Consider the following 16,192-nt stretch of genomic DNA (forward strand, 5'->3'; position numbering starts at 1 on the left):
ATAGGCCTGATTTTTCAACCCTCAAAAATTTCAGCATACACATCAAAAAAACGTGATCCAAGGCCGGTCTTTACTAAATCAAACATGTAGATTACATTTGAAGGGTCAAATATGAAAAAAACCATACAAAGTTAAAAAATTAAGGCTTTTCGCAAGGGGGTTTGGACCTCACAAGAGTAGCAAACACTATACACACACACACACACACACACACACGTGTGTGTGTGTGCGCGCACTGCAACAAATCCTTTTTTTTTACTTTTGCATTTATAGCCCTATAGATGTGATCTATATGGTCCATTTAGTGTGGATTGGTGATCCTGACGTGTAAGCTTGATCTTCCGGCTACACAAAAACTAACAGTTGTAAATGAACAAAAAATTGTTGACACAAAAAACATGTTCCAACAATCGATTCCTAAGAAATTGACCATGCTGAACTCATCGGTAGGGTCACCATGAGATTCTAGGTTTTTATACATACAAATGGTTGTATCAAAGAGAGGAGAGAAAGGGGGAGGAGGATGTTGATTAAGGGATAGAGCACCTCATATAGTTGCCTGAAGCTGAGAAGCATCGTTGGGGAAAGAGAGGGTTGGAGGGCGGGGGAGGGTCAATCTGTGCCTTGAGGACCCCACCAAAACTTCATATATATATATATATATGAAATGAAAAGAGGTGGAAGCACCAATAGAGCAAAAAGTCACTCTTTAAGAGTGACTACTAATGCCAAGAACACAAACACCAAATGTGCACACACAAAACTCTCAAATATAGAAAATGACTTAAAGTCATAAGTTGGATTTATTGAAGAAAGGAAGAGAAGGGTGTAAAAACCCATGCTTACAAGAGGGGAACACCTCCTCTATTTATAGAGGAGGAGGGCACTAAGAAGGGACCACAAGGGGGCTCCCTTGTAGTCGTTGGGAGCCCCCAATGGTCAGAAATCTGACCGTTGGGGCCCCAACGACTACAAGAGTGGGGCCCCTTGTGGTTCAAACAAAAGTAAAAATGAAAAAAGAAAAAGGTAAAAAAGGAAAAAGAAAAAAAGAAAAAGTAAAAAATAAAAGTACATTTGCAGTTTTACAAGAATACCCCTATCGGGTATTTCACTAAAAAGAATATGTATATATATATACATATATGTATATATATACTTATATATATACGACTGTATATATATAAGTATATATATATATTTTAACACGCCCCCTCAAACTTTACGGGGAGATGACCGAAAGTTTGCTAAGGAGAAACATAAATCGTGGAGTTGGGAGCGCTTTGGTGAAGAAGTCAGCTAGTTGATACTCTGAAGTAACATATGGTAATGAGATAGTCCCTCTGAGGTATTCGTCTCGAACATAATGGCAATCCATTTCGATATGCTTTGTCCGCTCATGAGAGGTGTGATTGCTGGCAATGTATATCGCGCTTTTGTTATCACAACAGAGCTTGGTAGGAGTGGAAATGAGGACGCCCATGTCAGCAAGGAGACTTCTGAGCCATACGATTTTCATAGTTGTCATCGCCATAGCCCGATATTCAGCTTCAGTAGATGATAAGGAGACCTTCTGCTGCTTCTTGCATCTCCATGAGATGAGAGATTCACCTAAAAAAATACAAAGACCCGTAATTGAGATACGATCATTGGGATTTCCTCCCCAGTCAGCATCAGTAAAAGCAGTCGATTCAAGAGATGAGGAAGAGGATAAGAAGAGTCCCTTGGAGATGGTATTCTTGATATATCGCACAATTCTCATTACGGCCGCCATATGAACCGTGGTAGGTGCGTGCTGAAACTGGCTCGCTGCATGAACCGCATGAGTTATGTCAGGACGGGTGATGGATAGATAGGTGAGGGATCCAATTAATTGATGGTAGGGAGTTGGATCTTCAAGAAGAACACCATCTTCAAGTCTTAGTTTCGCATTGATAACTTCGGGAGTCTCAACTTTCTTTTCATCAGATATTCCTGATTTGGTACAAATTTCTGCAGCTAACTTCATTTGAGATAAGTTGTATCCTCGTGCGGAATAAGCCACTTAATTCCTAAAAAATATCTCAAATAACCAAGGTCAGACATATCAAAAGTATCTTTTAGCATAGACTTAACATCATTTACTCCCTTTTTGTCATTCTCAGTGATGATCATATCATCAACATACAGCAGAAGCATAATAATGGAGTCACCTGTCCTTTTAACAAAAAGAGCAGTGTTAGTATAGCAAGAAGAAAAACCTAAATTGATTAATACATTACTAAACCTGTCATACCAAGCTTTAGGAGCTTGCTTAAGTCCATATAAAGCCTTTTTTAATTTTAAAACTTTTCCATTTAAATTCATACCTGGAGGTGGTTCCATATAAACTTCTTCATTTAAATCACCATTCAAGAAGGCATTTTTAACATCAAGTTGAAAGATTGGTCATTTTTTAACAGAAGCTATAGCAATAAGGGCTCGAACACTAGTCATTCGAGCAACTGGGGCAAAAGTTTCATCATAGTCTACCCCATACTCTTGGGCATATCCTTTGGCTACCAACCTAGCCTTATATCTTTCTAATGAACCATCACTCTTAGTTTTTACTTTAAACACCCATCTACATCCAATGGGTTTCTTGCCATTGGGAGGATCAATGATTTCCCAAGTTTGCGCCCTTTTAAGGACATTAAGTTCAAGTTCCATAGCTTCATTCCAATGAGCATATTGTTTAGCATCATTGTAATGAGATGGTTCATGAAAGGAATGAAGAGCAAGTAGACATGCTCGATAATTAGGAGAAAAAGAGTCATAAGAAACAAATCTATTTGGTATCTTGGGAATGCGATTTGATCTTCTTTGAGAGGTTTCTTCTATCGACTCACTTTGAAAAAATCTTTCAAGGGCACAAGGAGGATTTCTTTCATTCCTTCTAGAGTAGACTTGTATTTGTCTTGAAGCATTTTCTTCTAAGTTTTGATCATTATTTGGATGTTCAACAAGATCTTCATTAAGAGGTTCACTAGGATCAACATGATCATCTATGATGTTTTCTTGAGGTAACAAGTCAAATAAAAAGGAATAGTCAATATTTTCATTTGGTTGATGCGAAAAACCATTTTCTTCTTCGAGGAATGTGACATCTTTTGAGATATAAAGTTTATTCTTAAGTATGTCAAAACATCGATATCCTTTTTGTTTTTCGCCATATCCCAAGAAAATACATTCAATAGCCCTAGGAGAAAGTTTATCATTTTTGCGAGTTAAAACAAAGCATTTACATCCAAAAATTCTTAATCTTTTATAATCGGGAGACATATTGTAAAGTTTTTCAAAAGGAGAAAGATTTTTCAAAGAGGATGAAGGGATTCTATTGATGAGATATGTTGAGGTTAGATACGCTTCGGCCCAAAAGGATTTTGGGATATTTTTTGAAATCAATAATGTTCTTGTAGTTTCTATTATGTGCATATGCTTTCTTTCCGCAAGACCATTTTGTTGCGGAGTGTTGGGACAAGAACGTTGATGACCAATTCCATTTTCTTTTAAATAGCTTTGAAAATCATTGGACAAATATTCGCCTCCCGAATCGGACCTAAGAATAGATAGATTTCCCAAAAATTCATTTTTAACCATTGCATGGAATTCTTTAAAAAAGGAGAAAACTTCGGATTTGCGACTTAGGAAGTAAATCCACATGAATCGATTGAAGTCATCAATAAAGACCACATAATACGAAAATCCTCCTTTAGACAAAATAGGGAAAGGTCCCCACACATCGGAATGAACAAGTTCAAATGGCCGAGTGGTAAAGTAACTTCTTCGAGGAAATGGAGTAGCTTTAGATTTCCCAAAAATGCAATCTTTACAAGTCATGTGATTGTCTTTACAAGTATTGTTCAAAAACAGAAAAAAAGACATTTTTACAAAATTTGGATGACCAAGTCTCTCATGCCAAATTCCAATACTTTTGTCTTTTACAAGATTGCAAGAAGATTTAGATGAAAGAGTAAAAAAGTCCATAAAATAGAGATCATCCCTTCTATGGCCTTGCTCAATTAGCTTCTCTGACTAGAGATCCTGCACGGTGCAATCTTTAGGTGAGAAAGAGACTTGACATCCATGATCGGTGATTTAAGAAACTGAAAAAAGATTTAAATTAATTTTTGGAACGATTCTTACTTTATGAACGAAATTTTTTTGAGAATTTTTAAAATCAAGCGTTCCAATACTTTCAATTTTCAATGATGTTCCATCAGCCGTTGAACCATTTTGTTGCGGAGTGTTGGGACAAGAATGTTGATGGCAAATTCCATTTTCTTTTAAGTAACTTTGAAAATCATTAGACATATATTCACCTCCCGAATCGGACCTAAGAATAGATAGATTTCCCAAAAATTGATTTTTAACCATTGCATGAAATTCTTTAAAGAAGGAGAAGACTTCGGATTTGCGACTTCGGAAGTATATCCACGTAAATCTAGTGAAGTCATCAATAAAGACCACATAATACGAAAAACCTCCTTTAGACAAAATTGGAGAGGGTCCCCACACATCGGAATGAACAAGTTCAAATGGCCGAGTGGTAAAGTAACTTCTTTGAGGAAACGGAGTAGCTTTAGATTTCCCAAAAATACAATCTTTACAAGTCATGTGATTGTCTTTACAAGTATTGTTCAAAAAAGGGAAAAGAGACATTTTTACAAAATTTGGATGACCAAGTCTCTCATGCCAAATTCCAATACTTTTGTCTTTAACAAGATTGCAAGATGATTTAGATGGAAGCGTCAAAAAGTCCATAAAATAGAGATCACCCCTTCTATGGCCTTGCCCAATCAGCTTCCCTGACTGGAGATCTTGCACGGTGCAATCTTTAGGTGAGAAAGAGACTTGGCATCCATGGTCGGTGATTTGGGAAACGGAAAAGAGATTTAAATTAATTTTTGGAACGACTCTTACTTTAGGAACGAAAAAGTTTTGAGAATTTTTGAAGTCAAGTGTTCCAATACTTTCAATTTTCAATGACGTTCCATCGGCCGTTGAAACATAGGAGGACATGGGTTCGGAAAATACATTTGAAAGAGAGTTTTTATGAGATGTCATATGAAAAGAAGCACGAGAGTCTAGTATCCACATACCTAGAGGTGACGAAGAGTAGGCGATGGCGGCTCCGGATGTTGAAGGAGAAGACTTGAGAAGGTGTTGGAGAACTTCGGAGATATGATTAAGAGTTTCTTTGATATCTCCTTCTTTGGTACTTTCTTCCTTCTTTGGAGAACTTTCTCCAACCGCGGCAACCTTTCCTTTAAGCTTTGGACAAACCGGTCTAATGTGCCCCGGTTCATTACAATAGTGGCATATAATTCCCTTTCTAGGCCCATTGCTATTTTTGTTAAAGTGGGGAGGTTTATATGCTTTAACATTCGATCCGGGCCTATTAACGGCCAAAACTTCATCACTCCTAATGCTCAAGCCAAGTCGAGTTTCTTCTTGACATATCTCGGCAAGGGCATCTTCAATAGGTAGGGCTTTGCTTCTATGGAGAAGAGATGCCCTCACTTGTTCAAATTCCGGACGAAGTCCATGAAGGAATTGAAAAAAGTGCTCCTTTTCAATTTGTTCCCTTCTTAGTTCAATATCTTGTGGAGCAACCCATTTAGGCTCAAGAAGGGCAAGCTCATCCCAAAGAGGGGTTAGAGAGCTAAAATAGTCCCGGACACTCATATCCATTTGTTTGGTGGAACGAATTTTTTCTTGACAAAAAATTTGCCGAGCAAGATCCTTTTGGGTATACATACCCTTAAGGAAAAACCAAGCCTCATTGGCCCTTCTAAATTTGGTAATATTAGCACAATTTTTAAGGTCTACATTGTTCATAAACCATGCCAAAATTTTGGCATGGTTACTGTCCCAATCCTCAATTTTGGATTGATGTTCATTAATGGCTTTGATGCGCTCATCGCCATCTAAAGCTTTTTCAACTTCATTTTCAATTTTGGTAAGAACAAGAGAGGGTTCGGGAGTAGTTCCCATAACAAAGCCCCAAAGTTTCTTACCTCTTAGATGATTTTCCATAGCGGAGGCCCACATGAGATAGTTGGACCCATTTAGCTTGAAAGAAAGCTCCACTTTAGAGTCACGTTCCATCGGCACCAAATATACTTCCTTTCTTCAAAACTTTGAGAGGCACGCGTTCCAAGATGACAAAGGAAAAGCCCAATCACCAACCGTGCTCTGATACCATGAAATGAAAAGAGGCGGAAGCACCAATAGAGCAAAAAGTCACTCTTTAAGAGTGACTACTAGAGCCAAGAACACAAACACCAAATGTGCACACACAAAACTCTCAAATATAGAAAATGACTTAAAGTCATAAGTTGGATTTATTGAAGAAAGGAAGAGAAGGGTGTAAAAACCCATGCTTACAAGAGGGAAACACCTCCTCTATTTATAGAGGAGGAGGGCACTAAGAAGGGACCACAAGGGGGCTCCCTTGTAGTCGTTGGGAGCCCCCAATGGTCAGAAATATGACCGTTGGGGCCCCAACGACTACAAGAGTGGGGCCCCTTGTGGTTCAAACAAAAGTAAAAATGAAAAAAGAAAAAGGTAAAAAAGGAAAAAGAAAAAAAGAAAAAGTAAAAAATAAAAAGTACATTTGCAGTTTTACAAGAATACCCCTATCGGGTATTTCACTAAAAAGAATATGTATATATATATATAGGAAAACCCATATCTTTGGACGAGTTTTCGTTCAGACATCTTCAAACGTTCGGCGTAATGCTGCACATTTTTTTTTTTTTCAAAAAAAAGAAAGATTTAGAGACGATTTTTGAACCGTTGGTAAATGTGTGTTTTTCTGGAGCATGCAACAAAAAAAAAAGACACAGCATCGCCGTCGACGCTTCGTTCAAACTATCTTCAAACACTTTAAGTGTTTGAAGGTACATGTTACTCTCTCTCTCTCTATACATATATATACATACTTGTTCATAGTTGATCGAGTTTGGTTTTGGAGAAAAAGGGTATGGGTGCACTTGACCGCATCCAATGAGGTTTGACTAGTGCCTCACTATTGTTAGAAATATCGTGTTTTACACGGGTATTTCTGACCATTGTAACCGTATGTAACATATTGTAATTCCCTTTTATTAATAGGGGTATTTTGGTCATGTAAAATCATATGACATAAAAAGGAAAGGGCGTGAATCAGATCATCTCACAACCCATTATTCTCTTTTTCTTTCTTCTATTTCCCTCTTTTGTTTCCTCTCTATTTCTTGTAACAGGGCACGAGTTCTGAGGTGAATTTTATCATGGTATCAGAGCTTAGGCAAGGATAAGACCCTGCAGATCAGATTAATACTACTGATAAACAATCAGGTTTGCCCATATTTCATCGATCTTCCCTTTCTTCTAAACATATCCTTCTTCTTTGCCATATTCTTCTTAAAATAAAAAATCCCTTTGTTATTCATTGTTGGGTCGATCTTTCCTTTCTCCTAAACATATTCTTCTTCTTTGCCCTAATATTCTTCTTAAAACCAAAAATCCTTTTGTTATTCATTGTTGGGTCGATTTACTTTAATCTATTTCTCTCCTTCTTGCTCATTTTACCCTTCAAACCCTAGACTCTTTATTTGTTCAATAACCCATTCATATTCCCTTTTCTTTCTATTTCTTATATTATAGAAGCAAAAAAAAAATAAACAACAAAACCCTAAAACAAAAGAGGCATGAAGACAAAGTATCTTCTTGCTCAGGTTCGTGTTCTGATTACTGCTTCGCCTGCAAAAAAAAATGCAGACATCCTTTTCTCGGGTTCCTCTTCTTCTGCGTGCTTCTCCTTTTCTTTTGTTGTCTACCGTTCTTGCTTTTCAATCTAGTTCTCTTATTTGCCATGGCTTCTAGTCCCATCAACTCTTCCTTGGTCACCGATAAATTGAATGCGACCAACTTCATTACCTGGAAAAACAAATAATACCCTTCATCAGCAGTCATGATCTAATGGGGCACCTTGATGGATCTGAAACTCCTCCAGAATTTGTGTCTGAAATACAAGCAGTAGCTAAAGAGGGTGAAGTTGTCAAAGCGATTTAATCAAAGAATCCAATATACACTTCTTGGCGGAAGAATGATCAGGATGTAGTCACATATATTACAGCAACCCTATCGCATGAAGTTCTACTACATATCCCTAGGGGGTGTCTTGTCATGAATTATGGAAGATTCTTCATAAATGGTTTGACAGCAAATATCAACCCCCCAAATCTACCAACTCAGAATAAAATTTGGCTCATTGCAGAGAGGTGATTACAGTGTTCTTGAATTCCTGAATAAAGTTAAATACATTGCAGATCAACTGGCAGTTATAGGCAGTCTTCTCTGGAGAATCTCAATATATGTACTCAAGCTCTAAAAGGTCTGGGTCCAAAATATAATACCTTTATTGCTATGTATATGGGCCAGAAGCCCAGGCCACCTTTTGATGAACTCGGGTCCTCAGTTCTTGAGCATGAATCTATGTTCAACATATCTGGGAAATGAGACAATCAGTCAACTTATCATGAGGTAATGGTGGCCTCTAATGCTGGTTGTGGCTTCAACAATTCGGGTAGAGGAGGCCGGGGTAGAGGACGTGGCGGTTATTCAGGTCAAGGAAGAGGTATTCTTCCTAATCCAGCAAGCAGGCAGCATTCCAACACTATGTGTCAGATGTGTGGCAACACTGGCAAGAAGGGACATATGTGTACAGATTGCTATTGGCGGTATGTTCCGACATTAAAGCCACCAACCGTCCCATATCCTGCACGCTTCAGATCTTACTTACCCTCAGCAAATCCTAGGCCAAGTACCCAAAAGTCCTTCCAGAGTAACTCGTTTTAGGGTGGCTATCTAGCTTCTGTGGCTAGTTTACACAACCCTGTGCAAGCTGGTCACAATGTCTATACTCTAGGGCAGCAACATGATATAAAATATCTTAGTATGGCTTTCAATCAGACAACCCTACACCATGGATCAAGTGTGAACTCAGGGTAGTATCATCCTTTTGGGTAGAGTGTTCAAGCTTGGACAACATCATCAAGTGTGCACTGCAGGGAACTCCTCCAAACAGGAGCAACACATCATGTGACAAGGAATTTTGGCAACTCTCAAACATAATACCTTATCATGGGCATGGTAGTATGGTTACAGGAGATGGGAAACATCATCCCATCACACATATAGGAACTACCATCATTCCTACCAATCGTGGTAATTTGCGTCTACCTAATACCTTTCTTGTTCCTAACATTCGTCGTAATCTCATTTCAGTTTCTTAGTTAATAAGTTAATTGAAATCTGATGTTATTTTCTCTTCTCTTTCGGTTTCTGTGAAGGACCCTCTCACGAAGGAGAAAGGGTTGGTGGTTTATATATCATTAACGAAGCTCGAAGAAGTCCAGTCAATAATTTGTGTAGAAGTCTTGCAGTTTCTTTGTCTGAAGTTGATGAAGTTCATCCTAAAATCAAGCTTTGGCATCATACATTAGGTCATTGCAATTTTGGTTTTGTTCAAACTCTATGTAATAAGGGTCTTATTCCTCTCAAGAATAAGATGTCTAAGGTTTCATTTTCATGTTTCAGTTATCGTTTATGTAAGAGTCATGCTCTACCCTTTGATTCTGTTAATAAAAGAGCTTTGTTTCCATTTGAATTAATTTATTCTAATGTTTGGGGTCCAACCCCGTATCTGTCTATGTCTAAATCTCGTTACTATGTCATATTCATTGATGACTTCACTAAATACACTTGGATCTACTTTCTTAAAAGTAAAGATCCAGTGTTTGAAATCTTTTAAAAATTCAAGGTCTATGTTGAAACTTAGTTTGATCGTAAAATCCTTCATTTTCGTAATGATGGTGGCAGCGATCATGTCTGTAACTTTTTCTAATTTGCTACATGAGAATGGTATTTTGCGTGAAATCTCATGCTCGAAAACATCTCAGCAAAATGGAACAGAGAGAAAGCATAGACACATAGTAGAGACTGCTTTGACAATGGTAATAGAGTCAAAAGTGAGAAAGGACTTATGGGCGGAAGCCTTTCATACAGCTGTGTACTACATTAATCGTATGCCTCTATCTATCTGGGAGGATGGTCACCATATTATCTTTTATTTGGCAAACATCCTGATTATTCCCTGATGTGTGTGTTTGGTAGCAAGTGTTTTGTACACATTGACAATTCCTTGCGCAATAAGTTGTCCCTAAGAGCGTAGGAATGTCAATTCATGGGCTATGATGATGAATATTTGGGATATAGGTGTTTCAATCCAGTCACTCAAAGATTGGTTATCTCTAGACATGTTATCTTTCATGAAAATGATCAGTTGTCAGAAGTGTAGTCTCAGACATATAGTGTGAACAACCCTAGGTTCTATTGGCCAGCCACTAGGTCAATAGCATCTAATGAAAATCAATCAGAGGTCATTAGTCCTGAGTCATCAAAGTTAATGTTGTCTGCTCAGCAAGTTCATTCAGATAAGTACATCAACAAATTTCCGTTCTTTCCACAAGTTTATCTCAGCACCCAGTAACCTCATCATATGTTCAATCCATGTCTGAGCAAGAAATACAACCTCATGAGTCCTCAGAATCTAAACCAGCCCTGAATCGTACATCAACAAATGGAACAACATCAACTGCCCATGATCAGCCCAGAAGATCTACATGTGTGAGGCATCCTCCCGAAAAATGGATTAGTTATGATTCCTTTTCTGCAGAGTTCCAAACTTGATGAGCCAAAGACTCATTATGAGGCTGCCAAAACTCATCGTTTGATTGAGGCAATGAATGAAGAAAACTCAACTCTCCATGAGTGTAACACCTGGGAGGTAGTTTCACGTCCAAAAGACAAGAATGTTGTAGGATGCCATTGTGTGTACAAAATTAATTATAAGGCATATGGAAGCATAGAAAGGTAAGGATATACCCAAGAGCATGGCTTAGATTTTGATTAAATTTTCAGTTCAGTAGTAAATGGGTACCATCCGGGTTGTCTTATCTCTTGCAGCCATGAACAAATGGAAAATTAATGAGTTAGATGTGACAAATACCTTTCTACATGGCATTCTCAATGAAGAAGTATACATGGAGCATCCACCAGGGTATTCAGAAGCACATCCATATGCTACAGTTCTTAGACTAAAGAAAGCACTGTATGGATTAAAGCAGGCATCAAGAGCCTGATTTGAGATGTTCAGTAAGTGTCTTTGTACTTTGGGTTTCTTACATAGTGTGATTACTCACTTTTCTTGCACTATGATCAAGTGCATATGACTATTGTCCTAGTATATGCTGATGACATTATTATCACAGGGAGTGATGTATCTCGTATTGAAGGATTAAAAAATGTCTTTAGTATGAAGTTTCATATGAAAGACTTGGGACATTTGAGATATTTTCTGGGAGTAGAAATTGATTACACTGAAGATTCTATGATTCTGATATAACATAAGTATGCTCTTGATCTACTTGCTAGATTTGGAATGAAAGACTACAAGACAGTTCCAATGCCCATTTCAACCAATACCAAGTTGTTGTAAAACATACCTGGTGATCAAGAACTCCCAGAACCTGAACCTTTTAGAAGTCTTGTAGGTGCGTTGCAGTATTTGACATTTACGCGTCTAGATCTTGTTTTCGCAGATATCATAGTTCATGCATGCACCTAAGTAGAGCCATATGGAGGCAGCTAAAAGGATTCTGCGCTACATTAAGGAACCATCACTGATGGCTTGGTTTATAGAAGCACTGGGAACCCTAATACTCTGGCACTCTATTCAGACGCAAACAGAGCATGAGATCCTTCTACTAGAAGGTCCGTAACAGGTTATGGGGTCTTTCTTGGAGATCATTTAATTTCTTGGGCTAGTAGAAAACAGCATACAATGGCAAGGTCAAGTACGGAAGCTTAGTATAGATCTATGGCAGTAGTGACTTCAAAAATATTGTGGATATGACATCTCCTTACAACATTACATCAGCCCATCAGTAAATCTTTACTTTTCTGTGATAACCGGAGTGCAGTTGCTATTGTCTCTAATCTTGTGCAACTTGGGAAGATGAAGCATATTGAGTTAGATCAACATTTTGTTCGTGAAAAGGTGAAAAGTCAAGAGATCCAACCTGTGTTTATTAAAGGCGAAGATCAAATTGCTGACCTATTTACTAAACCCCTTCCAGTAGCTCGACATTGGTATCTCAAAAACAAACAGTCTCAGTTTGAGGGGGCATGTTAGAAATATCGTGTTTTACACGGGTATTTCTGACCGTTGTAACCATATGTAACATATTATAATTCCCTTTTATTAATAAGGGTATTTTGGTCATGTAAAATCATATTACATATAAAAAGGAAAGGGTGTGAATAAGATCATCTCACAACCCATTATTCTCCTTCCTTTTCTTTCTTCTATTTCCCTCTTTTGTTTCCTCTCTATTTCTTGTAACAGGGCACGAGTTCTGAGGTGAATTTTATCAACTATACCAGGTGCCACACCCGCACCCATGTCAACACAAGTGCTTTGGGGTGCAGAAACTTCCATGTTACATAGTCTTTGAAATCTTCAGTTTTGATCGCTGGCTTGACCCCCAAGATCGGGTTAGAGATTTCACTTGTAACTACATACCCGAGATCTTGGTATGGGACCTGTGTCACATCAGTGCTGCTCTCAGATGCAGCCTTAAGGAAGATTTGTGCATTGGGAAGTATGTAAGTGACATTAACTTAAATCTGAATGATTTGGGATTCCTCAAAAATGTAACAGGTAAGATTTTTGGGTCTGCTTGCTAGTGAATTCTGCAGGATTTAATATCAGACATGGAACATGTTGGTATCCTCGAATCACTATCAGTTTTCCCCTGTTCTTTTTCACATTGATAAATCTTGTGGATGACTTAATGAATATTTTGACTAGCTCTTTGTTACTACATGAAGATTACATAATATTGCCTACTGTTATGAGATTGAAAACTATATCCTCTAATTGATGGCATGTAAATGCCTTCAAATAGAGGAACAATGTATAAGGGCATAAAAATGTGTCCCTTCAACAGCAAGGACCCTATACCCAAGCATAAGGTATTTATGGGCATTTGAGTCATTATTTTTTTTAGAAGGATAGAGCTTTATTCTTAATTAAGCAATGCCCTCAATTTTTCTTTCAAATGATTGATAATTTTATCTGTAATGCTCTTAAACCTATCTTACATGGGTATGCTATTCAACGGTTATTCTGGATTTTATTGATAAAAATGTCTTTTCCAATCAATTTGGTAATAGACAAATGAAAATAATTTATTTGTCTTACCTCCATTTGATTCAGGTTATTCAAAACCAAGAGGCTGTTAACCTGGTCAGACCAATTAAAGATCCTCAAGCTGCAGCAAAACGCTTGACTACTGAAGCACTGAACAGAAAGAGCAACGATGACATCTCATGCATTGTCATTCGTTTCCAACGCTGAATCATGTCAGATTTGAATGTTCTGTGGCTGTCATGTTTCCCTCTAAATGAAAGTCACCATCTCTCCCTTTCACCCGGTCTATGTGCTCCACTTAGTTGGAGTTGCAGTGAGTTTGGTACATGAAAATTGAGGGCTGGCTCTGTATCAATCACGAGAATCAGTAAATTGATCGGCAGTGATTGTGACTGCAGTGCACTGTGGTTAATTTCTTAAAATTAAAGCACATATATAAAGGTTTTGTGATATGTACATGGTTTGTATGTAATCGTATGTTTTTCTGTTCTTTCAAATAATTGATATTTGGCTACGCCTTATTTTTCAAGCTTGTTGAGCATGCGAGCTGCAACGGCAAGTATCCTGTTACTATATTTCTGTCGCAAGGATTTGATTAAAAGGACACGGGACACGTCAATTTTGTGTAAATGTCCATTAAAAGTTTTATACAAGGAGACACGGACACAAGGGTATGTTGAAGCATCCGTGTGACATAGCTATATTTATTTATGCATGGAGAATCCCTCTACCACCTCTTGGAAAATTAACACTTATAGGATTTCTGTAATGTAATGGCTTCACTGTCTTTTGATGAGGTTCTTTTTACATCCCAGCAGTGCCAGAACCAAAACTTTTATTGGCCATGTTTTCCTTTGAATGAAAGTCACCATCTCTCCCTTTCACCCGGTCTATGTGCTGGATAGGGGTGAGGGAGGATGGTAACTGCATGGGGGAAAGACATTGACATTGTCAAATCACTAAAATGTCCAATCTGAAAATGTGATAATTATGAAAACCGGCTTTAAATCAACCCCAGTAACATTACATAAACGAAATTTATATAAATGGCCTTGTAACATAATCTATGGACAAGCTCATGCATTTTACTGGTAGTTACAATGTTAAGCTTCAAGAATTTATTCAATGCTTGGTGTGAGAATCTGGAGAGGTGGAGCTCATGAACCCTGCCATATGAAGTTGGAAAAGTGAAATCCCAGAGAGTTATCTTTTCAACCATAAACAGATATCATCTCCAATCTTTTATCAGTTTGCTTGTGATGGATTCTGCATGTTCTAGAATATTGAGGCCCTAATATAGAAACCAGATATAAATTGAAACATGAGGCCCTAATATTGAAACCCTTTTGCAGTTCAATTTAAAATTTGGGTTAAAAAAGATCCAACAAGATAAGTTGATTTCCAGAGTTGCTCTAGATGATGTTAAACAATCTCCTGTATCTACTTTGAAAAGTTTGAAAAGAAAATGGATTATTTCTTTTTGTCATATCTCATTCCCTTTGCCATGTAAAAAAAATAAAAGGTACAACTAGTGGGAAAAGGAGCAAGGCTGTTCAAATTTATTGAAAAAGATGATATGAAGACTAATGATCATTATCTCTTCTGATCATCATCTGCCGATACAAACTTGCTTCCTATTGCTGCTGAGGTAAATCTAGCAGGCTTTGAGATTTGCTTCTTTGCTGGGAATAGATGAGAAGCATTGGAGTAGTGCATTGGTACAACATTAAGAACTGGACTAACTCTGAGACTGAGTGACCTTGATCTGTCAACACTACCGTTTCTGCAACAACTCCTCGAGCATTGCTCTTCTTGCTTCTCTCTTTTCCTCAATAATAGTGAGCTCAAACTTTCAGGATTGCTGGAACTCCTCTCCAAGATAGTGTTGCCCTGACTCTCTTTCTTCACCCTCACCTGCAATTTCTTGCTCTGCATGGAAGCTGGATCTTCTTTTCTGCTTATGGAACTCGAAACCTTTTTGTTGTCGTTCGGGCACGAGACTGGGATATAGGTGGACTCACACGTTCTAGGAGGTTGTTGCCTCTTTAGTCTAAGGAGTTCCCTCCAACGACCGACAGTGCATTTAGGTGGCCTAGGTGAAGGATCTTCATCAACGTACCTGGGATCAATCCTGTCCAATTGCTTGATCTCTTCTCTTTCTTTTTCTTTCTCTTTATCAGGAGCCATCTTGTGGATCTGATCTAGGCAAAGCATCCTCCCTTGGAAGAACAGCTCGTCTGCGGACATCATCCTGTGCTTGTTTGCATTTCGTCCCGAGTCCAGCACAATGAACTCAAAGTTTTCATCGATGTCCATGTTGGAGTCTGCGTTACGATCTCTTGAGCCATGGCTTGATGTGACTTTATCACACTCAATGAAATCTTGTGAAAAGGAGATTCTAGGACTCACAGGAGAGCATAGAACTTGAGTGCTGCAAGCCATTTTTTGTTGTGCTTTCTCCCTCCTTACCTAAGGAAGTATATGGATTCAGGTTGGTTTAATAAAGAGGAAATTGAAGGGAAGGTAGTGCGTTTTGCAGCAGTTCATTGTTTGTGAATAGGTAACATAAGGGGTGTGTTGAGCTGCACAATGCTGGTCGGTGGTTGAATTTAAATTGTGTGGTCTGGTGGAGCCAAAACAAGCAAGCTAAGCTAGTCAAGAGAGGTTCTGGCAACCCAATAGAAAAAACTTATTGATTTCATTGGGCTTGACCAAGTGCACATGGAATGAAAATGTGTAAGAATGGGAGGCCATGGTTCTTTGTGGCCCTTTGCAAATATAAAAAAGAAAAGAAAAAAAAAACTTTGCCAATAACCAAAAGTTGTAATTTTGTTTGCTTTAAAAGATCCACCCGTACAAACAATTTTCAGATTATATTAATCATATGAACTGTCCAATAATTAGATCATAATC

The 16,192-nt window shown here is 38.1% G+C and overlaps 1 protein-coding gene across 2 annotated transcripts in view; it reads left to right on the top strand.

Annotated features, from left to right (window-relative positions):
* LOC149843395 (putative protein phosphatase 2C 44) overlaps nucleotides 1-13,793 on the top strand; it is a 39,444-nt gene extending 25,651 nt beyond the window's left edge. For both annotated transcript variants that reach the window (XM_090001812.1, XM_090001813.1), the window contains one exon: nucleotides 13,346-13,793. In XM_090001812.1, the coding sequence (XP_089857938.1) occupies nucleotides 13,346-13,486 (141 nt within the window). In that variant the 3' untranslated portion in view covers nucleotides 13,487-13,793. The remainder of the gene's footprint in view (nucleotides 1-13,345) is intronic.
* The last annotated feature ends 2,399 nt before the right edge of the window (nucleotides 13,794-16,192 follow it).

Source organism: Nuphar pumila, chromosome 3, assembly GCF_984573655.1.
Source record: "Nuphar pumila chromosome 3, dmNupPumi1.hap1.1, whole genome shotgun sequence".
Taxonomy (NCBI): domain Eukaryota; kingdom Viridiplantae; phylum Streptophyta; class Magnoliopsida; order Nymphaeales; family Nymphaeaceae; genus Nuphar; species Nuphar pumila.